We start from the raw sequence: 25,031 nt of genomic DNA, 5'->3' as shown, positions 1-25,031 counted from the left end.
CACACACTCACACTCACACACACACACACTCACACACACACCCTCAGTCACACACACTCACACTCACACACACCACACACACACCCTCTGTCATACACACTCACACACACACCCTCAGTCACACACACTCACACTCACACACACACACACACTCACACACACACCCTCAGTCACACACACTCACACTCACACACACACACACTCACACACACACCCTCAGTCACACACACTCACACTCACACACACCACACACACACCCTCAGTCACACACACTCACACACAGCTAGATCTGCACCATAACATGAGTCCGGGGTTCTAGTATTTCAGTTTGAGGTGATTGAAAACAGTTTGGCACAGCTGGGACACACATTAGATCCAGACTGGGTCACCAGGACCACTGAGAACTGGCACCATAGAACCATCACAGTCACTGTGCCACCTCCTCTGTCGGATCATTTCTCTCCTGGCTCCTCTTCTTCTTCACCTCCTTCAATCCCTCCTGAATCTGCTTCACGGCAGCCTGGTCTCCTGCCTGTCTGGCCAGACCCAGAGCCTCCTGGTAAAACCGAACAGAATCCTCCAGCCGGCCTGGGGGAACAGAACCAAAGGGATTGGAACCAACAGAGAACAGGTGGAACTCTCTGTCCTTGAATGAACTCACCCGTGTGCAGCAGAACTCCCGCCAAGTTTCCCAGCAGAACATGATGGTCTGGATGTTCCATGGAGTGGCTCAGATCCACCGCCTGCTGGATCAGCACCAAGGCATCGTCATGACGACCCTGCAGGTCTAAGATAGTGGCCAGGTCGCTCATCAGGACTAGAGTCTGATGGGAGACATGAAAGCGGTTTTGTCCAGGTGTGTCTAACTGTGGGTGACTGTCTCCAGGTGTGTGCACATGTGGACATGTCTACCTGTGGATGTGTCTCTCCCTGCTCCTGGCGGCAGATGTCCAGGGCCTTCCTGTAGTCCTCTCCAGCCTGGTTCAGGTGCAACATTGAGGCTCGGTACCGTGCATGTGAGTCCAAACACAAACCAAGCAGGAGGCGGGTATCTTTCCTCAGAACTTCCTGCTCCTCTGACAACAAAAACCAACAGGTCACTGAGCTGTCTCTGTCCCGCCCGTCCATGTCTCACCTGCCTCACCTGTCTTCTCGTCCTCTGGCAGCTCCTTGTGTTTCTCCAGTTTGGCCTCCAGTGACTCCATACAGAATCTGAAACCATGTTCTGCCAACTCTGCCCTAAACAACAGACAAAGAGAGCTGACCGAGGCTCTCGATCTGAAGTATAGTTAAGGTTTGGTTGAACTTTTTTAACCAGCAGCTGACCCAGGATCAATGACGGACCAATCAGATCTCTGATGTATGATGGAGCTAGATCATTAAGGGCTTTATATGTGAGGAGGAGAATTTTAAATTCTATTCTGGATTTAACAGGGAGCCAATGAAGGGAAGCTAAAATAGGAGAAATATGATCTCTCTTTTTAATTTTAATGTCCTAGTCAAAGATAACACCAAGGTTTTTTACTTTATTACTGGAGGTCAATTTAATGCCATCCAGGTTAGGTGATTGACTAAGCAGTTTCTTTTTTAAAGACTCCGGTCCAAAGACGACAACTTCTGAAGAACCAAGTTCTGTTCAGGAATAACTAAACGAATCTGATAATCACACAGCCTCTGTGGGCCCCTGAGCAAGGCCCCTAACCTCAGAATGCTGCTCCCTAAGGGACCAGTCAGAGGACACATGCATTGAAAATTTGGCAATAAAACTAAAGAAAAGAAATTAAAAAGAGAGGTTTCTAATTTAAATAAATGAATCTGTGTTGATTTGGAAACATCTGATTGCTCCCGTCTACACCTGCTCTTCAAGTTTAGAGGAAAACCTCGTCAGGTCAGAACCTGCAGTTCTTGGTTAACTCCTGGGGTCCGTTTATTGTTCCAGCAAAGTTCACCATGAAAGTATCCCACATAAACAAGTTATTCTTAATAATGCTGTTATTAACTTCAGTGATCAACATATACAGCATGAATGTAAATGCTAGTTTTAGCAAATAGTGTGCAGTTGTTTTTCAGGTCATACATGAAAAACTGCAGCTTCCCAGAACATGAACAACATATTTATCTGGTGGAATAAACTGGCAGCAAAATATGAAGGTCTGCTCTACTTGGTTACAGGGGAAGGAACCACATCAGAAAATATGGGTTAGGGTTAGGACAGGAGAGGAGGAACTAAGGTCCAAATGCTAAGCCCTGATGACTAATATGCTGGAGAACCACATCGTGAGCCAGATGTTTTAAAAGGTAATTTCATTTTTAAAATCTGACAAATCTATGATAACTAGTTGATGGAAGAAATAAACTATGAACAATATGAATTTAATTGTGTGAACTGAACTAGAAGGAGTTCTTCAGGATGAACCAGGTCAACACTGGCCCCGCCCCTTACTTGTTCTGCTCAGCATAAATGGTGGCCAGCTTCAAAGACATCTCGATGACAGTGTTGTCGTCCTGGAAACAGACAGGAAGTGAGGCGGGCTTTGCATCCAGAGGCCCGGATTAATGACCCTTCTAGATCAGTTAAACCTGAAGTCAGAATTGAACCTGAACACCTGGACAGGTGAATGGAGGGAAATGTGTGGCTCACCTCTGGAGTTCCTCCTGCCAGCATGAAGCTCATGGCTGCTTTGAAGAGTTTCTCTGCCTGAGAGGAAGAGGAGCAGAGAGGAAGATCACATGAACTTACACATCAGTTCAACAGAAGCAGCTGTTAATGCAGCAGAAGATCAATACAAATGATCAGGATGGATGTGATCAGCAACAAGCTGAAACCGCTGCTCTGTTTCCTCAACAGGTCACATCATCATGTTTCTGAGCTGTGATTGGACCACACTCACACTGTCCAGATGACCCTGAATGTAGGCCAGGTTCGCCATCTGAGGAGGAGCACATCATCAGTTAGGAAGAATTAGATCATGAAACACTCAGTCAGCAATGAGACAGCAAGTAGGACAGCCAGAGACCAGGAATCTGCTGATATTACGGGACAGTTTTCCTCACACACCTTCTCCTGGAGCTCAGTTACTGAGACATGAACATGGAAACAAAGCAAGTCACATGATCCTGGTGATAGCATTCCTGCTAGACAACTGAATGAGGTTCTGACTGCTGTGGGTCCACTTTTTGTTAATTTAATGAACACCTCCCTGTCCCCAGGTTGTGTCCCAGCTGCCTGTAAGCATGCTGTGGTCCAGCCTCTTCTTAAGAAGAGTGTTGTGCATCAATAGGTTTGGTTTTTTTGTTTTTAACCAAACATCATTGGGTCTGTCAAGTGTTGCCTGGGGAACACCGGTCCAATATGGCGGTGGTATCAGAACAACAGATGAAAGAGTGAATCGAGCACTGGCGTTACTGAACAGCAAACTCTGCACACATATGGAATAAATTCACAACTTCTTTCCAAAATATAAGAATTTACTAACAAAATTCAACTGCAAAATATTTCTGTTAACTGGTTAACTAGGCTAGAAAATTTTAACTAAAACCAACAAGCACAATGAAGGAATCCAGAACTATACTGAAATAAAGGGAACTAATAAAATGATGCAATGATATGACAGTTCAGTGAGGATATTTAAGTTTAGGAACCAGGGTTTATCTCAAGGGATTTGGAAATGGGCTCAAATTAATTTTAGACTTATTAAGAACAATTAACATGTGTTCAAATACGATGTAAATGACAAGGCTACATAAAACAATACGTCTAATAAAATAATATAAAATTGTTATTTTATTAGAAACTGATCTTAATGTTAACTAGTCATCACATGGAGTAACAGACTGCTAAAATGGCGGAGAGGAACGTCTAGGGACTCTCAGAAGATGGCGGTAGCATTAGCAGTTAGCGGTTTTAGCTAACAAAGAAAAGCTCGTACTCGTCGTCTTCCACTTCATCCGGGACCGGGTCGCGGGGGCAGCAGACTCAGCAGAGACGCCCAGACGTCCCTCTCCCCAGACACCTCCTCCAGCTCCTCCGGGTGGAGCCCAAGGCGTTCCCAGGCCAGCCGAGAGACATAGTCCCTCCAGCTTCCCCTGGACCTGCTCCTGGTTGGACACACCTCCGGAGGAAGGCGTCCAGGAGGCATCCGGTATAGATGCCCGAGCCACACCTCCTCTCGATGTGGAGGAGCAGCAGCTCTACTCCGAGCTCCTCACCCTATCTCTAAGGGAGAGCCCGGCCACCCTACGGAGGAAGCTCATTTCAGCCGCTTGTATCCGGGATCTCGTTCTTTCGGTCATGACCCAAAGTTCATGGCCATAGGTGAAGGTAGGAACGTAGACCGACCAGTAAATTCAGAGCTTTGCTTTTCGGCTCAGCTCTCTCTTCATCACATCGGACCGGCACAGCGCCCCCATTACTGCGGCAGCCGCACCGATCCGTCTGTCGATCTCCCGCTCCATTCTTCCCTCACTCGTGAACAAGACCCCGAGATACTTAAACTCCTCCACTTGAGGCAGGAACTCCCCTCCAACCTGAAGAGGACAAGCCACCCTTTTCTGGTCAAGTACCATGGCCTCGGACTTGGAGGAGCTGATCTTCATCACAGCTTCTAGCCTATTCAGCACTCCTTTAAGTCATGCGTGTCCCTTTAACTACCACTGTGTTTGTGTTCGTTATCAGCATCTCACAGCACATGTTGGCATTCGTGGTTCCCTCAATGAACTGTAGCTCCCCACAGCAGGCAGGAGGTTCTCATGCAGCCCCTAACCATGACCCTCCCATGACACGCTGAGCACGTTCACTCAACTTTTCGGGCACCAATGCCGAGGACCGCTCTGACAGGAAGCTGTCCTGTTTAACTGTCCTGGCCACCATGCTGCAGCTCAGCTTCAGGGTGTTTGAATCTTCTCATGGCGTCGCCCATTTTTATGTGGAGTAGCAATTCTTTTTTCCAGATCCTCAGACAGTTCTTGTCATGAGGAGCCATGTTGAACTTCCAGGGACCAGCATGAGAGCGATAACAGCAGATTTAACACACCTGGTTCCCATTCCCACCTCAGACCTTGTAACACTAACGAGTCACATGACACCGGGGAGGGTACAATTTAGACAGTTTCACTTAGGGGTGTACTCACTTTTGTTGCCAGCGGTTTAGCGATTAATGGTTGTGTGTTGAGTGATTTTTTAGGGGAAGACAAATTTACACTGACCACTTTACATTGATTCAGTGTCCCATCCTCAGTGTTGTCCCATGAACAGGTCAAAGTATTTACAAAAATGTGAGGGGTGTACTCACTTTTATAAGATACTGTACCTAGGAAACGTGGCTGTAGGTAAAATGGCTGTGAATTAAATACCATACCATCTTTATTTGTAAAGCACTTTACGGAAACAGACAAGTTAGATTATACATCCTAGAACTTAAGATAGATTCAAAATGAAAATAAAATAAAAGCCAACCTCTCAGGAAGTACAAAACGTTTTTGCGAATAATTGTTTTAAGAAGGTTTCTAAACTCGCAAAAAACGGTCATCCTCTTTTTTGTGTCTTGAAAACCTCCAAACAAATTCTGCTTTTTAATTTATCTTTGTTCTTTTGATTTTTTGTGAGCTAATCCCAGACTCCTCTGCAATGATGGACTTTGGCATCATCTTCACCAAATAGGACAAATGAAATTTCTGACCCGATTACAAGGAATAGTCTGTCTTCCAGCCTGTAATGTGTTTACTCTTCATTATTTTGACCAGGGCTGGTATTTCACCAGCATTTGCCCATAAATCTTTCCTAACAGCACTCTGTCTGACAATAAATGAACTACTCAAAAGGGAATGTTTTTAGACTCAATGGTGACATTTATTTAATGATATCCCTGAACAAATAATCCCTTTAATTAGTAAAAATGGTTTCCAGAACAAGTGTGATAGTCTCTTTTCTCTTCCTAGAAGCTACACCTGGCCTGACTCTGTGTCTACCTGTGACACCTTTCTGGAGAGGAGCATCGTCCAAGCTTCTGCTGGCAACAACTTAATGCTCACCTTCTACAGATGAACCACATGGCCCTGTCTTTTAGTGTTTAACCCTTTCTCTCTCCTAGACATGGCTACTGACTGAGCTTCTACTGTAACTAACTCTATGTTCTCTCTTTCAGACTCTAACCTTGAAAACTGGCTCAGAGTTTATCTGTTCTTTCTTTCTAGATGAAACGACTAAAGGAGCTACATCCATTAACATTTACTTTTCCTTCCCATAGAAAGTACTCCTGGATCAGTGCTTCTTTGTTTTCTTTGTGTCTCTGCTCTGTTCTCTCAAACCCCCAGTCGGTCGTGACAGATGGCCGCTCACACTGAGCCTGGTTCTGGTTCTGCTGGAGGTTTCTTCCTGTTAAAAGGGAGTTTTTCCTCTCCACTGTCGCTACATGCATGCTCAGTATGAGGGATTGCTGCAAAGTCAACACCAGTGACTGTCCACTGTCTCTACATGCTCATCCAGGAGGAGTGAATGCTGCAAGTCACTGACTGGATGCAATCTGCTGGGTTTCCTTAGATAGAAAAACTTTTTATCCAATTTGAATAAATAACTGAATCTGACTGAACTGTTCAATGGTTACGATTAATAGGAATGTATGAACCTGACTGTTGTGAAGAACATTGAGACGATGTGTGTTGTGAATTGGCGCTATATACCGGTCCTTCTCAAAATATTAGCATATTGTGATAAAGTTCATTATTTTCCATAATGTCATGATGAAAATTTAACATTCATATATTTTAGATTCATTGCACACTAACTGAAATATTTCAGGTCTTTTATTGTCTTAATACGGATGATTTTGGCATACAGCTCATGAAAACCCAAAATTTCTATCTCACAAAATTAACATATCATTAAAAGGGTCTCTAAACGAGCTATGAACCTAATCATCTGAATCAACGAGTTAACTCTAAACACCTGCAAAAGATTCCTGAGGTCTTTAAAACTCCCAGCCTGGTTCATCACTCAAAACCCCAATCATGGGTAAGACTGCCGACCTGACTGCTGTCCAGAAGGCCACTATTGACACCCTCAAGCAAGAGGGTAAGACACAGAAAGACATTTCTGAACGAATAGGCTGTTCCCAGAGTGCTGTATCAAGGCACCTCAGTGGGAAGTCTGTGGGAAGGAAAAAGTGTGGCAGAAAACGCTGCACAACGAGAAGAGGTGACCGGACCCTGAGGAAGATTGTGGAGAAGGGCCGATTCCAGACCTTGGGGGACCTGCTGGAGTAGAAACATCCAGAGCCACCGTGCACAGGCGTGTGCAGGAAATGGACTACAGGTGCCGCATTCCCCGGGTCAAGCCACTTTTGAACCAGAAACAGCGGCAGAACGCCTGACCTGGGCTACAGAGAAGCAGCACTGGACTGTTGCTCAGTGGCTTTAGGGGCTGCACGGTGGCGCAGTTGGTAGCACTGTTGCCTTACAGCAAGAAGGTCCTAGGTTCAATTCCCAGCCGGGGTCTTTCTGCATGGAGTTTGCATGTTCTCCCCGTGAATGCGTGGGTTCTCACCGGGTACTCCGGCTTCTTCCCACAGTCCAAAGACATGCCTGTTAGGTTAATTGGTAACTCTAAATTGCCCTTAGGTATATGAATGAGTGTGTGTGTGGTTGTTTGTGTGTTGCCCTGCAATGGACTGGCAACCTGTCCAGGGTGACCCCGCCTCTCGTCCATAGACTGCTGGAGATAGGCACCAGCTCCTCCGTGACCCACTATGGAATAAGCGGTAGAAAATGACTGACTGACCTTTAAATAAATTGATTTGAAATAGTTTTGGCTAAAAGAGATCCTTACAGTTCAAACAGAGTACTGCTACTAAACACTAATTAGAAAGAAATTATGATGCTTTGTGAGGTAAAATACTTCCTCAGAATTGAGAGAGTCAAAATTCACAAGCCAAGTGTTGCAGCGTGATATGGAGCAGATGTGTTGATTTTTATGTCACCCTACAACTTCTAACAGTGACTTTGTGGATAATAATACCTATAAAAACCCATAATGTTACATAGAGAATATTTGTAATATCTGAGGCACATTTTCCCAAAGTAATAGTTGTAGTATGATCAAGATGAGTTGCTGTGTGTTGATGGCACTACATCATGCTATGGTGAAGTTATGACTTTAATGATAAAACATCATTAAATGAAAGCTCTTTATCCAAAGCTATTTGGTTGATATAGAAGCTGTTATTCATGATGCGTTTCTATCCTAGACCTAGAAGATATTTGGCTATTTAGGCTTTGGGAAATTTTTGGGAAACATTTTCTAAAAGCGTTATTTTCCAACCCAAGAAATGTAGTATGAAAACACGAGATCACACACACATTAAATGATGACAATACTCCTCTCCTGGTGTTGCAATTTGCAGACGGTTTCTGCGCATGTGAGGAGCAGCTCTGCATAGAGGTCAATGCGGGTCTCCCAGCGCGGTGGTGGGCTCGTTTGGAGGAACATCAGATTGTAGCTCGCTGTCTGCCTGCCTTCGGGTGCAGAGAGGTGTCGGTTTGGTAGAAGCAATGTTCTGCCGACTAGTTATTGATTTGGAAAAGCCGAATCTGTGATTATCTTTCTAACTCTACCAAAGTGTCACCTACAGGTTTACGACAAGTTTTTGGCACTTTAAGAAGCTGCTGGTCGGCAGACCCAAGGAAGCTGCAGGTATATGTAGCTGTAGGACCTGTGGGTTACCTGGCTGTAGGTGTAGATGATGGCCTGGTTGTTGTGGGTCTGATGAGCGAGAGCAACAGCCTGATGGAGGAATGAGGAGGCCGCCTGCAGATTTCCACGATGCATACTGAGCTGCAACCCAAACAGAACAGTTACTCTAACACAGCCTCTACCACTGCAGGACTCTTTCCTATAGTGCAGAGAAGGTCTTTGTTCCTGTGTTGTCCCGCCCGGAGGCTCCCACAGATACAAATATTTATCACCCCATATCCAAACTTTCTACTAAAGCCATGTCTGAAGCAATGTGCGCCTTGCTGCTTATTGAGACTAAACCTAAATGAATGCTGAATGAATCGCTGACACATCTCAGAAGGAGCTGATATTTCGACCCAGCTGGAGACCTCGCTGGGATCTTCATCCTACGGCTAACCGGTCACTAGGCTGGACGTCGGAGCTCAAGGTTTGGCTGGGTTCTTAATATCCATTCCCGACATTATTTGTATGCGTGTTACTTCCTGAACCGTTCCTCATGTTTCACAACGAACATACAGACTACATCTTATTAAAACCTTGTTGTTCTTCAGCAGAACCTGCTATGTTTGTTCAGAGTTCTGCTGATAATGTTATCCAGGACTTCCTGTTTAAACCACTGCTCCATCACAGCATCTCTAATATCTTCACACATGATAAACCAGAATCTCTGGGTCAGAATAGGTTCTGGTACCTTGGCTTTCTTCAGCAGCAAAATAATTTCATCCTTCTTCTTCTGAGCTTCATCCCTCTCGGGTTCATCAGTGCTGCTAAACAGGGAGAAAGCTGCCAGCACACAGACAACCACAGAGAGACAGGTTAGAGTTAAACCCACTGATTCTTGAAGGTCTCACCTGTCTCTCACCTCTGGTTCCTACCTGTCTGTCTCTCACCTCTGGTTCCTACCTGTCTGTCTCTCACCTGTTCCTGTCTCAGTCCCACCTGTCTGTCTCTCACCTGTTCCTGTCTCAGTCCCACCTGTCTGTCTCTCACCTGTTCCTGCCTCCGTCCCACCTGTCTGTCTCTCATGTCTCAGTCCCACCTGTCTGTCTCTCACCTGTTCCTGTCTCAGTCCCACCTGTCTGTCTCTCACCTGTTCCTGCCTCAGTCCCACCTGTCTGTCTCTCACCTGTTCCTGCCTCAGTCCCACCTGTCTGTCTCTCACCTGTTCCTGTCTCAGTCCCACCTGTCTGTCTCTCACCTGTTCCTGCCTCAGTCCCACCTGTCTGTCTCTCACGTCTCAGTCCCACCTGTCTGTCTCTCACCATCTCAGTCCCACCTGTCTGTCTCTCTCACCTGTTCCTAACTCAGTCCCACCTGTCTGTCTCTCACGTCTCAGTCCCACCTGTCTGTCTCTCACCGTCTCAGTCCCACCTGTCTGTCTCTCACCTGTTCCTGCCTCAGTCCCACCTGTCTGTCTCTCACCGTCTCAGTCCCACCTGTCTGTCTCTCACCTGTTCCTGTCTCAGTCCCACCTGTCTGTCTCTCACCTGTTCCTGTCTCAGTCCCACCTGTCTGTCTCTCACGTGTTCCTGCCTCAGTCCCACCTGTCTGTCTCTCACCTGTTCCTGCCTCAGTCCCACCTGTCTGTCTCTCTCACCTGTTCCTGCCTCAGTCCCACCTGTCTGTCTCTCACCGTCTCAGTCCCACCTGTCTGTCTCTCACCTGTTCCTGCCTCAGTCCCACCTGTCTGTCTCTCACCTGTTCCTGTCTCAGTCCCACCTGTCTGTCTCTCACCTGTTCCTGTCTCAGTCCCACCTGTCTGTCTCTCACCTGTTCCTGTCTCAGTCCCACCTGTCTGTCTCTCACGTGTTCCTGCCTCAGTCCCACCTGTCTGTCTCTCACCTGTTCCTGCCTCAGTCCCACCTGTCTGTCTCTCTCACCTGTTCCTAACTCAGTCCCACCTGTCTGTCTCTCACCATCTCAGTCCCACCTGTCTGTCTCTCTCACCTGTTCCTAACTCAGTCCCACCTGTCTGTCTCTCACCGTCTCAGTCCCACCTGTTCCTGCCTCAGTCCCACCTGTCTGTCTCTCACCTGTTCCTGCCTCAGTCCCACCTGTCTGTCTCTCACCGTCTCAGTCCCACCTGTCTCTCTCACCTGTTCCTGCCTCAGTCCCACCTGTCTGTCTCTCACCTGTTCCTGCCTCAGTCCCACCTGTCTGTCTCTCACCTGTTCCTGTCTCAGTCCCACCTGTCTGTCTCTCACCGTCTCAGTCCAACCTGTCTCTCTCACCTATTCCTGTCTCAGTCCCACCTGTCTGTCTCTCACCGCCTCAGTCCCACCTGTCTGTCTCTAACCTGTTCTTGCCTCAGTGCCACCTGTCTGTCTCTCACCTGTTCCTGTCTCAGTCCCACCTGTCTGTCTCTCACCTGTTCCTGTCTCAGTCCCACCTGTCTGTCTCTCACCTGTTCCTGTCTCAGTCCCACCTGTCTGTCTCTCACGTGTTCCTGCCTCAGTCCCACCTGTCTGTCTCTCACCTGTTCCTGCCTCAGTCCCACCTGTCTGTCTCTCTCACCTGTTCCTAACTCAGTCCCACCTGTCTGTCTCTCACCGTCTCAGTCCCACCTGTTCCTGCCTCAGTCCCACCTGTCTGTCTCTCACCTGTTCCTGCCTCAGTCCCACCTGTCTGTCTCTCACCGTCTCAGTCCCACCTGTCTCTCTCACCTGTTCCTGCCTCAGTCCCACCTGTCTGTCTCTCACCTGTTCCTGCCTCAGTCCCACCTGTCTGTCTCTCACCTGTTCCTGTCTCAGTCCCACCTGTCTGTCTCTCACCGTCTCAGTCCAACCTGTCTCTCTCACCTATTCCTGTCTCAGTCCCACCTGTCTGTCTCTCACCGTCTCAGTCCCACCTGTCTGTCTCTAACCTGTTCTTGCCTCAGTGCCACCTGTCTGTCTCTCACCTGTTCCTGTCTCAGTCCCACCTGTCTGTCTCTCACCTGTTCCTGTCTCAGTCCCACCTGTCTGTCTCTCACCTGTTCCTGCCTCAGTCCCACCTGTCTCTCTCACCTGTTCCTGCCTCAGTCCCACCTGTCTGTCTCTCACCTGTTCCTGCCTCAGTCCCACCTGTCTGTCTCTCACCTGTTCCTGTCTCAGTCCCACCTGTCTGTCTCTCACCGTCTCAGTCCAACCTGTCTGTCTCTCTCACCTGTTCCTGTCTCAGTCCCACCTGTCTGTCTCTCACCTATTCCTGTCTCAGTCCCACCTGTCTGTCTCTCACCGTCTCAGTCCCACCTGTCTCTCTCACCTGTTCCTGCCTCAGTCCCACCTGTCTGTCTCTCACCTGTTCCTGCCTCAGTCCCACCTGTCTGTCTCTCACCTGTTCCTGTCTCAGTCCCACCTGTCTGTCTCTCACCGTCTCAGTCCAACCTGTCTGTCTCTCTCACCTGTTCCTGTCTCAGTCCCACCTGTCTGTCTCTCACCTATTCCTGTCTCAGTCCCACCTGTCTGTCTCTCACCGTCTCAGTCCCACCTGTCTGTCTCTAACCTGTTCTTGCCTCAGTGCCACCTGTCTGTCTCTCACCTGTTCCTGTCTCAGTCCCACCTGTCTGTCTCTCACCTGTTCCTGTCTCAGTCCCACCTGTCTGTCTCTCACCTGTTCCTGCCTCAGTCCCACCTGTCTCTCTCACCTGTTCCTGCCTCAGTCCCACCTGTCTGTCTCTCACCTGTTCCTGTCTCAGTCCCACCTGTCTGTCTCTCACCTGTTCCTGTCTCAGTCCCACCTGTCTGTCTCTCACGTCTCAGTCCCACCTGTCTGTCTCTCACCATCTCAGTCCCACCTGTCTGTCTCTCTCACCTGTTCCTAACTCAGTCCCACCTGTCTGTCTCTCATGTCTCAGTCCCACCTGTCTGTCTCTAAACGTCTCAGTCCCACCTGTCTGTCTCTCACCTGTTCCTGCCTCAGTCCCACCTGTCTGTCTCTCACCTGTTCCTGCCTCAGTCCCACCTGTCTGTCTCTCACTGTCTCAGTCCCACCTGTCTCTCTCACCTGTTCCTGCCTCAGTCCCACCTGTCTGTCTCTCACCTGTTCCTGCCTCAGTCCCACCTGTCTGTCTCTCACCTGTTCCTGTCTCAGTCCCACCTGTCTGTCTCTCACCGTCTCAGTCCAACCTGTCTCTCTCACCTATTCCTGTCTCAGTCCCACCTGTCTGTCTCTCACCGTCTCAGTCCCACCTGTCTGTCTCTAACCTGTTCTTGCCTCAGTGCCACCTGTCTGTCTCTCACCTGTTCCTGTCTCAGTCCCACCTGTCTGTCTCTCACCTGTTCCTGTCTCAGTCCCACCTGTCTGTCTCTCACCTGTTCCTGCCTCAGTCCCACCTGTCTCTCTCACCTGTTCCTGCCTCAGTCCCACCTGTCTGTCTCTCACCTGTTCCTGCCTCAGTCCCACCTGTCTGTCTCTCACCTGTTCCTGTCTCAGTCCAACCTGTCTGTCTCTCTCACCTGTTCCTGTCTCAGTCCCACCTGTCTGTCTCTCACCTATTCCTGTCTCAGTCCCACCTGTCTGTCTCTCACCGTCTCAGTCCCACCTGTCTCTCTCACCTGTTCCTGCCTCAGTCCCACCTGTCTGTCTCTCACCTGTTCCTGCCTCAGTCCCACCTGTCTGTCTCTCACCTGTTCCTGTCTCAGTCCCACCTGTCTGTCTCTCACCGTCTCAGTCCAACCTGTCTGTCTCTCTCACCTGTTCCTGTCTCAGTCCCACCTGTCTGTCTCTCACCTATTCCTGTCTCAGTCCCACCTGTCTGTCTCTCACCGTCTCAGTCCCACCTGTCTGTCTCTAACCTGTTCTTGCCTCAGTGCCACCTGTCTGTCTCTCACCTGTTCCTGTCTCAGTCCCACCTGTCTGTCTCTCACCTGTTCCTGTCTCAGTCCCACCTGTCTGTCTCTCACCTGTTCCTGCCTCAGTCCCACCTGTCTCTCTCACCTGTTCCTGCCTCAGTCCCACCTGTCTGTCTCTCACCTGTTCCTGTCTCAGTCCCACCTGTCTGTCTCTCACCTGTTCCTGCCTCAGTCCCACCTGTCTGTCTCTCACGTCTCAGTCCCACCTGTCTGTCTCTCACCGTCTCAGTCCCACCTGTCTGTCTCTCTCACCTGTTCCTAACTCAGTCCCACCTGTCTGTCTCTCATGTCTCAGTCCCACCTGTCTGTCTCTCACCGTCTCAGTCCCACCTGTCTGTCTCTCACCTGTTCCTGTCTCAGTCCCACCTGTCTGTCTCTCACCTGTTCCTGTCTCAGTCCCACCTGTCTGTCTCTCACGTGTTCCTGCCTCAGTCCCACCTGTCTGTCTCTCACCTGTTCCTGCCTCAGTCCCACCTGTCTGTCTCTCTCACCTATTCCTGCCTCAGTCCCACCTGTCTGTCTCTCACCGTCTCAGTCCCACCTGTCTGTCTCTCACCTGTTCCTGCCTCAGTCCCACCTGTCTGTCTCTCACCTGTTCCTGTCTCAGTCCCACCTGTCTGTCTCTCACCTGTTCCTGTCTCAGTCCCACCTGTCTGTCTCTCACCTGTTCCTGTCTCAGTCCCACCTGTCTGTCTCTCACATGTTCCTGCCTCAGTCCCACCTGTCTGTCTCTCACCTGTTCCTGCCTCAGTCCCACCTGTCTGTCTCTCTCACCTGTTCCTAACTCAGTCCCACCTGTCTGTCTCTCACCGTCTCAGTCCCACCTGTTCCTGCCTCAGTCCCACCTGTCTGTCTCTCACCGTCTCAGTCCCACCTGTCTCTCTCACCTGTTCCTGCCTCAGTCCCACCTGTCTGTCTCTCACCTGTTCCTGCCTCAGTCCCACCTGTCTGTCTCTCACCTGTTCCTGTCTCAGTCCCACCTGTCTGTCTCTCACCGTCTCAGTCCCACCTGTCTGTCTCTAACCTGTTCTTGCCTCAGTGCCACCTGTCTGTCTCTCACCTGTTCCTGTCTCAGTCCCACCTGTCTGTCTCTCACCTGTTCCTGTCTCAGTCCCACCTGTCTGTCTCTCACCTGTTCCTGCCTCAGTCCCACCTGTCTCTCTCACCTGTTCCTGCCTCAGTCCCACCTGTCTGTCTCTCACCTGTTCCTGCCTCAGTCCCACCTGTCTGTCTCTCACCTGTTCCTGTCTCAGTCCCACCTGTCTGTCTCTCACCGTCTCAGTCCAACCTGTCTGTCTCTCTCACCTGTTCCTGTCTCAGTCCCACCTGTCTGTCTCTCACCTATTCCTGTCTCAGTCCCACCTGTCTGTCTCTCACCGTCTCAGTCCCACCTGTCTCTCTCACCTGTTCCTGCCTCAGTCCCACCTGTCTGTCTCTCACCTGTTCCTGCCTCAGTCCCACCTGTCTGTCTCTCACCTGTTCCTGTCTCAGTCCCACCTGTCTGTCTCTCACCGTCTCAGTCCAACCTGTCTGTCTCTCTCACCTGTTCCTGTCTCAGTCCCACCTGTCTGTCTCTCACCTATTCCTGTCTCAGTCCCACCTGTCTGTCTCTCACCGTCTCAGTCCCACCTGTCTGTCTCTAACCTGTTCTTGCCTCAGTGCCACCTGTCTGTCTCTCACCTGTTCCTGTCTCAGTCCCACCTGTCTGTCTCTCACCTGTTCCTGTCTCAGTCCCACCTGTCTGTCTCTCACCGTCTCAGTCCAACCTGTCTGTCTCTCTCACCTATTCCTGTCTCAGTCCCACCTCTCTGTCTCTCACCGTCTCAGTCCCACCTGTCTGTCTCTAACCTGTTCTTGCCTCAGTGCCACCTGTCTGTCTCTCACCTGTTCCTGTCTCAGTCCCACCTGTCTGTCTCTCACCTGTTCCTGTCTCAGTCCCACCTGTCTGTCTCTCACCTGTTCCTGCCTCAGTCCCACCTGTCTCTCTCACCTGTTCCTGCCTCAGTCCCACCTGTCTGTCTCTCACCTGTTCCTGTCTCAGTCCCACCTGTCTGTCTCTCACCTGTTCCTGCCTCAGTCCCACCTGTCTGTCTCTCACGTCTCAGTCCCACCTGTCTGTCTCTCACCGTCTCAGTCCCACCTGTCTGTCTCTCTCACCTGTTCCTAACTCAGTCCCACCTGTCTGTCTCTCATGTCTCAGTCCCACCTGTCTGTCTCTCACCGTCTCAGTCCCACCTGTCTGTCTCTCACCTGTTCCTGTCTCAGTCCCACCTGTCTGTCTCTCACCTGTTTCTGTCTCAGTCCCACCTGTCTGTCTCTCACGTGTTCCTGCCTCAGTCCCACCTGTCTGTCTCTCACCTGTTCCTGCCTCAGTCCCACCTGTCTGTCTCTCTCACCTATTCCTGCCTCAGTCCCACCTGTCTGTCTCTCACCGTCTCAGTCCCACCTGTCTGTCTCTCACCTGTTCCTGCCTCAGTCCCACCTGTCTGTCTCTCACCTGTTCCTGTCTCAGTCCCACCTGTCTGTCTCTCACCTGTTCCTGTCTCAGTCCCACCTGTCTGTCTCTCACCTGTTCCTGTCTCAGTCCCACCTGTCTGTCTCTCACCTGTTCCTGCCTCAGTCCCACCTGTCTGTCTCTCACCTGTTCCTGCCTCAGTCCCACCTGTCTGTCTCTCTCACCTGTTCCTAACTCAGTCCCACCTGTCTGTCTCTCACTGTCTCAGTCCCACCTGTTCCTGCCTCAGTCCCACCTGTCTGTCTCTCACCGTCTCAGTCCCACCTGTCTGTCTCTAACCTGTTCTTGCCTCAGTGCCACCTGTCTGTCTCTCACCTGTTCCTGTCTCAGTCCCACCTGTCTGTCTCTCACCTGTTCCTGTCTCAGTCCCACCTGTCTGTCTCTCACCTGTTCCTGCCTCAGTCCCACCTGTCTCTCTCACCTGTTCCTGCCTCAGTCCCACCTGTCTGTCTCTCACCTGTTCCTGCCTCAGTCCCACCTGTCTGTCTCTCACCTGTTCCTGTCTCAGTCCCACCTGTCTGTCTCTCACCGTCTCAGTCCCACCTGTCTCTCTCACCTGTTCCTGCCTCAGTCCCACCTGTCTGTCTCTCACCTGTTCCTGCCTCAGTCCCACCTGTCTGTCTCTCACCTGTTCCTGTCTCAGTCCCACCTGTCTGTCTCTCACCGTCTCAGTCCAACCTGTCTGTCTCTCTCACCTGTTCCTGTCTCAGTCCCACCTGTCTGTCTCTCACCTATTCCTGTCTCAGTCCCACCTGTCTGTCTCTCACCGTCTCAGTCCCACCTGTCTGTCTCTAACCTGTTCTTGCCTCAGTGCCACCTGTCTGTCTCTCACCTGTTCCTGTCTCAGTCCCACCTGTCTGTCTCTCACCTGTTCCTGTCTCAGTCCCACCTGTCTGTCTCTCACCTGTTCCTGCCTCAGTCCCACCTGTCTCTCTCACCTGTTCTTGCCTCAGTCCCACCTGTCTGTCTCTCACCTGTTCCTGTCTCAGTCCCACCTGTCTGTCTCTCACCTGTTCCTGCCTCAGTCCCACCTGTCTGTCTCTCACGTCTCAGTCCCACCTGTCTGTCTCTCACCGTCTCAGTCCCACCTGTCTGTCTCTCTCACCTGTTCCTAACTCAGTCCCACCTGTCTGTCTCTCATGTCTCAGTCCCACCTGTCTGTCTCTCACCGTCTCAGTCCCACCTGTCTGTCTCTCACCTGTTCCTGTCTCAGTCCCACCTGTCTGTCTCTCACCTGTTCCTGTCTCAGTCCCACCTGTCTGTCTCTCACGTGTTCCTGCTTCAGTCCCACCTGTCTGTCTCTCACCTGTTCTTGCCTCAGTCCCACCTGTCTGTCTCTCTCACCTGTTCCTGCCTCAGTCCCACCTGTCTGTCTCTCACCGCCTCAGTCCCACCTGTCTGTCTCTCACCTGTTCCTGTCTCAGTCCCACCTGTCTGTCTCTCACCTGTTCCTGTCTCAGTCCCACCTGTCTGTCTCTCACCTGTTCCTGTCTCAGTCCCACCTGTCTGTCTCTCACGTGTTCCTGCCTCAGTCCCACCTGTCTGTCTCTCACCTGTTCCTGCCTCAGTCCCACCTGTCTGTCTCTCTCACCTGTTCCTAACTCAGTCCCACCTGTCTGTCTCTCACCGTCTCAGTCCCACCTGTTCCTGCCTCAGTCCCACCTGTCTGTCTCTCACCTGTTCCTGCCTCAGTCCCACCTGTCTGTCTCTCACCGTCTCAGTCCCACCTGTCTCTCTCACCTGTTCCTGCCTCAGTCCCACCTGTCTGTCTCTCACCTGTTCCTGTCTCAGTCCCACCTGTCTGTCTCTCACCGTCTCAGTCCAACCTGTCTCTCTCACCTGTTCCTGTCTCAGTCCCACCTGTCTGTCTCTCACCTATTCCTGTCTCAGTCCCACCTGTCTGTCTCTCACCGTCTCAGTCCCACCTGTCTGTCTCTAACCTGTTCTTGCCTCAGTGCCACCTGTCTGTCTCTCACCTGTTCCTGTCTCAGTCCCACCTGTCTGTCTCTCACCTGTTCCTGTCTCAGTCCCACCTGTCTGTCTCTCACGTGTTCCTGCCTCAGTCCCACCTGTCTGTCTCTCACCTGTTCCTGCCTCAGTCCCACCTGTCTGTCTCTCTCACCTGTTCCTGCCTCAGTCCCACCTGTCTGTCTCTCACCGTCTCAGTCCCACCTGTCTGTCTCTCACCTGTTCCTGCCTCAGTCCCACCTGTCTGTCTCTCACCTGTTCCTGTCTCAGTCCCACCTGTCTGTCTCTCACCTGTTCCTGTCTCAGTCCCACCTGTCTGTCTCTCACCTGTTCCTGTCTCAGTCCCACCTGTCTGTCTCTCACGTGTTCCTGCCTCAGTCCCACCTGTCTGTCTCTCACCTGTTCCTGCCTCAGTCCCACCTGTCTGTCTCTCTCACCTGTTCCTAACTCAGTCCCACCTGTCTGTCTCTCACCATCTCAGTCCCACCTGTCTGTCTCTCTCACCTGTTCCTAACTCAGTCCCACCTGTCTGTCTCTCACCGTCTCAGTCCCACCTGTTCCTGCCTCAGTCCCACCTGTCTGTCTCTCACCTGTTCCTGCCTCAGTCCCACCTATCTGTCTCTCACCGTCTCAGTCCCACCTGTCTCTCTCACCTGTTCCTGCCTCAGTCCCACCTGTCTGTCTCTCACCTGTTCCTGCCTCAGTCCCACCTGTCTGTCTCTCACCTGTTCCTGTCTCAGTCCCACCTGTCTGTCTCTCACCGTCTCAGTCCAACCTGTCTCTCTCACCTGTTCCTGTCTCAGTCCCACCTGTCTGTCTCTCACCTATTCCTGTCTCAGTCCCACCTGTCTGTCTCTCACCGTCTCAGTCCCACCTGTCTGTCTCTAACCTGTTCTTGCCTCAGTGCCACCTGTCTGTCTCTCACCTGTTCCTGTCTCAGTCCCACCTGTCTGTCTCTCACCTGTTCCTGTCTCAGTCCCACCTGTCTGTCTCTCACCTGTTCCTGCCTCAGTCCCACCTGTCTCTCTCACCTGTTCCTGCCTCAGTCCCACCTGTCTGTCTCTCACCTGTTCCTGCCTCAGTCCCACCTGTCTGTCTCTCACCTGTTCCTGTCTCAGTCCCACCTGTCTGTCTCTCACCGTCTCAGTCCAACCTGTCTGTCTCTCACCTGTTCCTGCCTCAGTCCCACCTGTCTGTCTCTCACCGTCTCAGTCCAACCTGTCTGTCTCTCTCACCTGTTCCTGTCTCAGTCCCACCTGTCTGTCTCTCACCTATTCCTGTCTCAGTCCCACCTGTCTGTCTCTCACCGTCTCAGTCCCACCTGTCTGTCTCTAACCTGTTCTTGCCTCAGTGCCACCTGTCTGTCTCTCACCTGTTCCTGTCTCAGTCCCACCTGTCTGTCTCTCACCTGTTCCTGTCTCAGTCCCACCTGTCTGTCTCTCACCGTCTCAGTCCAACCTGTCTGTCTCTCTCACCTATTCCTGTCTCAGTCCCACCTCTCTGTCTCTCACCGTCTCAGTCCCACCTGTCTGTCTCTAACCTGTTCTTGCCTCAGTGCCACCTGTCTGTCTCTCACCTGTTCCTGTCTCAGTCCCACCTGTCTGTCTCTCACCTGTTCCTGTCTCAGTCCCACCTGTCTGTCTCTCACCTGTTCCTGCCTCAGTCCCACCTGTCTCTCTCACCTGTTCCTGCCTCAGTCCCACCTGTCTGTCTCTCACCTGTTCCTGTCTCAGTCCCACCTGTCTGTCTCTCACCTGTTCCTGCCTCAGTCCCACCTGTCTGTCTCTCACGTCTCAGTCCCACCTGTCTGTCTCTCACCGTCTCAGTCCCACCTGTCTGTCTCTCTCACCTGTTCCTAACTCAGTCCCACCTGTCTGTCTCTCATGTCTCAGTCCCACCTGTCTGTCTCTCACCGTCTCAGTCCCACCTGTCTGTCTCTCACCTGTTCCTGTCTCAGTCCCACCTGTCTGTCTCTCACCTGTTTCTGTCTCAGTCCCACCTGTCTGTCTCTCACGTGTTCCTGCCTCAGTCCCACCTGTCTGTCTCTCACCTGTTCCTGCCTCAGTCCCACCTGTCTGTCTCTCTCACCTATTCCTGCCTCAGTCCCACCTGTCTGTCTCTCACCGTCTCAGTCCCACCTGTCTGTCTCTCACCTGTTCCTGCCTCAGTCCCACCTGTCTGTCTCTCACCTGTTCCTGTCTCAGTCCCACCTGTCTGTCTCTCACCTGTTCCTGTCTCAGTCCCACCTGTCTGTCTCTCACCTGTTCCTGTCTCAGTCCCACCTGTCTGTCTCTCACCTGTTCCTGCCTCAGTCCCACCTGTCTGTCTCTCACCTGTTCCTGCCTCAGTCCCACCTGTCTGTCTCTCTCACCTGTTCCTAACTCAGTCCCACCTGTCTGTCTCTCACTGTCTCAGTCCCACCTGTTCCTGCCTCAGTCCCACCTGTCTGTCTCTCACCGTCTCAGTCCCACCTGTCTGTCTCTAACCTGTTCTTGCCTCAGTGCCACCTGTCTGTCTCTCACCTGTTCCTGTCTCAGTCCCACCTGTCTGTCTCTCACCTGTTCCTGTCTCAGTCCCACCTGTCTGTCTCTCACCTGTTCCTGCCTCAGTCCCACCTGTCTCTCTCACCTGTTCCTGCCTCAGTCCCACCTGTCTGTCTCTCACCTGTTCCTGCCTCAGTCCCACCTGTCTGTCTCTCACCTGTTCCTGTCTCAGTCCCACCTGTCTGTCTCTCACCGTCTCAGTCCCACCTGTCTCTCTCACCTGTTCCTGCCTCAGTCCCACCTGTCTGTCTCTCACCTGTTCCTGCCTCAGTCCCACCTGTCTGTCTCTCACCTGTTCCTGTCTCAGTCCCACCTGTCTGTCTCTCACCGTCTCAGTCCAACCTGTCTGTCTCTCTCACCTGTTCCTGTCTCAGTCCCACCTGTCTGTCTCTCACCTATTCCTGTCTCAGTCCCACCTGTCTGTCTCTCACCGTCTCAGTCCCACCTGTCTGTCTCTAACCTGTTCTTGCCTCAGTGCCACCTGTCTGTCTCTCACCTGTTCCTGTCTCAGTCCCACCTGTCTGTCTCTCACCTGTTCCTGTCTCAGTCCCACCTGTCTGTCTCTCACCTGTTCCTGCCTCAGTCCCACCTGTCTCTCTCACCTGTTCTTGCCTCAGTCCCACCTGTCTGTCTCTCACCTGTTCCTGTCTCAGTCCCACCTGTCTGTCTCTCACCTGTTCCTGCCTCAGTCCCACCTGTCTGTCTCTCACGTCTCAGTCCCACCTGTCTGTCTCTCACCGTCTCAGTCCCACCTGTCTGTCTCTCTCACCTGTTCCTAACTCAGTCCCACCTGTCTGTCTCTCATGTCTCAGTCCCACCTGTCTGTCTCTCACCGTCTCAGTCCCACCTGTCTGTCTCTCACCTGTTCCTGTCTCAGTCCCACCTGTCTGTCTCTCACCTGTTCCTGTCTCAGTCCCACCTGTCTGTCTCTCACGTGTTCCTGCTTCAGTCCCACCTGTCTGTCTCTCACCTGTTCTTGCCTCAGTCCCACCTGTCTGTCTCTCTCACCTGTTCCTGCCTCAGTCCCACCTGTCTGTCTCTCACCGCCTCAGTCCCACCTGTCTGTCTCTCACCTGTTCCTGTCTCAGTCCCACCTGTCTGTCTCTCACCTGTTCCTGTCTCAGTCCCACCTGTCTGTCTCTCACCTGTTCCTGTCTCAGTCCCACCTGTCTGTCTCTCACGTGTTCCTGCCTCAGTCCCACCTGTCTGTCTCTCACCTGTTCCTGCCTCAGTCCCACCTGTCTGTCTCTCTCACCTGTTCCTAACTCAGTCCCACCTGTCTGTCTCTCACCGTCTCAGTCCCACCTGTTCCTGCCTCAGTCCCACCTGTCTGTCTCTCACCTGTTCCTGCCTCAGTCCCACCTGTCTGTCTCTCACCGTCTCAGTCCCACCTGTCTCTCTCACCTGTTCCTGCCTCAGTCCCACCTGTCTGTCTCTCACCTGTTCCTGTCTCAGTCCCACCTGTCTGTCTCTCACCGTCTCAGTCCAACCTGTCTCTCTCACCTGTTCCTGTCTCAGTCCCACCTGTCTGTCTCTCACCTATTCCTGTCTCAGTCCCACCTGTCTGTCTCTCACCGTCTCAGTCCCACCTGTCTGTCTCTAACCTGTTCTTGCCTCAGTGCCACCTGTCTGTCTCTCACCTGTTCCTGTCTCAGTCCCACCTGTCTGTCTCTCACCTGTTCCTGTCTCAGTCCCACCTGTCTGTCTCTCACGTGTTCCTGCCTCAGTCCCACCTGTCTGTCTCTCACCTGTTCCTGCCTCAGTCCCACCTGTCTGTCTCTCTCACCTGTTCCTGCCTCAGTCCCACCTGTCTGTCTCTCACCGTCTCAGTCCCACCTGTCTGTCTCTCACCTGTTCCTGCCTCAGTCCCACCTGTCTGTCTCTCACCTGTTCCTGTCTCAGTCCCACCTGTCTGTCTCTCACCTGTTCCTGTCTCAGTCCCACCTGTCTGTCTCTCACCTGTTCCTGTCTCAGTCCCACCTGTCTGTCTCTCACGTGTTCCTGCCTCAGTCCCACCTGTCTGTCTCTCACCTGTTCCTGCCTCAGTCCCACCTGTCTGTCTCTCTCACCTGTTCCTAACTCAGTCCCACCTGTCTGTCTCTCACCATCTCAGTCCCACCTGTCTGTCTCTCTCACCTGTTCCTAACTCAGTCCCACCTGTCTGTCTCTCACCGTCTCAGTCCCACCTGTTCCTGCCTCAGTCCCACCTGTCTGTCTCTCACCTGTTCCTGCCTCAGTCCCACCTATCTGTCTCTCACCGTCTCAGTCCCACCTGTCTCTCTCACCTGTTCCTGCCTCAGTCCCACCTGTCTGTCTCTCACCTGTTCCTGCCTCAGTCCCACCTGTCTGTCTCTCACCTGTTCCTGTCTCAGTCCCACCTGTCTGTCTCTCACCGTCTCAGTCCAACCTGTCTCTCTCACCTGTTCCTGTCTCAGTCCCACCTGTCTGTCTCTCACCTATTCCTGTCTCAGTCCCACCTGTCTGTCTCTCACCGTCTCAGTCCCACCTGTCTGTCTCTAACCTGTTCTTGCCTCAGTGCCACCTGTCTGTCTCTCACCTGTTCCTGTCTCAGTCCCACCTGTCTGTCTCTCACCTGTTCCTGTCTCAGTCCCACCTGTCTGTCTCTCACCTGTTCCTGCCTCAGTCCCACCTGTCTGTCTCTCACCTGTTCCTGTCTCAGTCCCACCTGTCTGTCTCTCACCGTCTTAGTCCAACCTGTCTGTCTCTCTCACCTGTTCCTGTCTCAGTCCCACCTGTCTGTCTCTCACCTATTCCTGTCTCAGTCCCACCTGTCTGTCTCTCACCGTCTCAGTCCCACCTGTCTGTCTCTAACCTGTTCTTGCCTCAGTGCCACCTGTCTGTCTCTCACCTGTTCCTGTCTCAGTCCCACCTGTCTGTCTCTCACCTGTTCCTGTCTCAGTCCCACCTGTCTGTCTCTCACCTGTTCCTGCCTCAGTCCCACCTGTCTCTCTCACCTGTTCCTGCCTCAGTCCCACCTGTCTGTCTCTCACCTGTTCCTGCCTCAGTCCCACCTGTCTGTCTCTCACCTGTTCCTGTCTCAGTCCCACCTGTCTGTCTCCCACCGTCTCAGTCCAACCTGTCTGTCTGTCTCACCTGTTCCTGTCTCAGTCCCACCTGTCTGTCTCTCACCTATTCCTGTCTCAGTCCCACCTGTCTGTCTCTCACCGTCTCAGTCCCACCTGTCTGTCTCTAACCTGTTCTTGCCTCAGTGCCACCTGTCTGTCTCTCACCTGTTCCTGTCTCAGTCCCACCTGTCTGTCTCTCACCTGTTCCTGTCTCAGTCCCACCTGTCTGTCTCTCACCTGTTCCTGCCTCAGTCCCACCTGTCTCTCTCACCTGTTCCTGCCTCAGTCCCACCTGTCTGTCTCTCACCTGTTCCTGCCTCAGTCCCACCTGTCTGTCTCTCACCTGTTCCTGCCTCAGTCCCACCTGTCTCTCTCACCTGTTCCTGCCTCAGTCCCACCTGTCTGTCTCTCACCTGTTCCTGCCTCAGTCCCACCTGTCTGTCTCTCACCTGTTCCTGCCTCAGTCCCACCTGTCTGTCTCTCTCACCTGTTCCTGCCTCAGTCCCACCTGTCTCTCTCACCTGTTCCTGCCTCAGTCCCACCTGTCTGTCTCTCACCTGTTCCTGCCTCAGTCCCACCTGTCTGTCTCTCACCTGTTCCTGCCTCAGTCCCACCTGTCTGTCTCTCTCACCTGTTCCTGCCTCAGTCCCACCTGTCTCTCTCACCTGTTCCTGCCTCAGTCCCACCTGTCTGTCTCTCACCTGTTCCTGCCTCAGTCCCACCTGTCTCTCTCACTGTCTCAGTCCCACCTGTCTGTCTCTCACCTGTCTCACAGATGTCTGACTGAGTTCGGTGTGACTAGACGTACCAACTGCCGCCCACAGAGCTGCTCCTCTTCTTCTGTGGAAGTTTGTGTTGTTGTCTTGCTGTCTGCTCACAGTTACCCAGAATGCTGAGCGATGTCCAGCCTCAGCAACAAATAGAGCAGATGTGTAATGATACCTGTAGGGGGCAGTAGACTCTATTAATGTAGGCTGTCTAAGATGAGTCTTTCAGATTTCCTGACCTCGATCAGTTACTAATTAATCTGAGGATTAATATTGATAAATGCTTTTAACAGCGGAGCTGATCAGAAATCATCCTGATGAGAAACAGTTCTGAAGAAAGTGTAAAACAGCGGTTTTCTGAGTGGTGTCTGCTGTAGAAAGCCCAGAAAGGTTCTGGATGAAGTCTGGTGTTGGTTTGGAACTGACCTGAATCCTCCAGAACACCTGAACTGGCTCAGAGTTCGGCTGAGGACGGTTCGGAACACACAGGAGGCCGCCATTTTTACTGTTTACATAATGAGCGGAAGCTAGGCTGAAACATTCCGTGCTTTCACAATAAAAGCCTTCAATCTGTATTCTGCAGATTTCCGCA

General features: G+C 51.8%; 1 protein-coding gene across 1 annotated transcript; it reads right to left on the bottom strand.

Annotated features, from left to right (window-relative positions):
* Positions 1-189: 189 nt before the first annotated feature.
* On the bottom strand, positions 190-24,986 carry ttc19 (tetratricopeptide repeat domain 19). The gene is made up of 11 exons (XM_047367114.1): positions 24,866-24,986; positions 24,481-24,614; positions 9,420-9,511; positions 8,717-8,827; positions 2,892-2,930; positions 2,642-2,698; positions 2,444-2,505; positions 1,145-1,239; positions 913-1,076; positions 662-824; positions 190-588 (listed from the first exon to the last, which is right to left on the bottom strand). Exons 1-11 carry the CDS (start codon positions 24,937-24,939, stop codon positions 428-430), a joined length of 1,152 nt encoding a protein of 383 aa, XP_047223070.1. The 5' UTR covers positions 24,940-24,986; the 3' UTR covers positions 190-427.
* Between the last annotated feature and the right edge of the window lie 45 nt (positions 24,987-25,031).

Source organism: Girardinichthys multiradiatus, chromosome 6 (genome assembly GCF_021462225.1).
Source record: "Girardinichthys multiradiatus isolate DD_20200921_A chromosome 6, DD_fGirMul_XY1, whole genome shotgun sequence".
Classification (NCBI taxonomy): domain Eukaryota; kingdom Metazoa; phylum Chordata; class Actinopteri; order Cyprinodontiformes; family Goodeidae; genus Girardinichthys; species Girardinichthys multiradiatus.
Note: the sequence above shows the minus strand (reverse complement) of the source record. Positions and strands in the feature narration are given on the sequence as shown.

Excerpts from the sequence above, each read along its gene's own strand:
- ttc19 (XM_047367114.1), bottom strand. The coding sequence starts at position 24,939 with ATGGCGGCCTCCTGTGTGTTCCGAACCGTCCTCAGCCGAACTCTGAGC. Across the intron at positions 2,506-2,641 it reads TGGCAGGAGGAACTCCAGAG|GACGACAACACTGTCATCGA; the intron begins GTGAGCCACACA and ends GTCTGTTTCCAG. Across the intron at positions 825-912 it reads AGGGAGAGACACATCCACAG|ACTCTAGTCCTGATGAGCGA; the intron begins GTAGACATGTCC and ends GTCTCCCATCAG.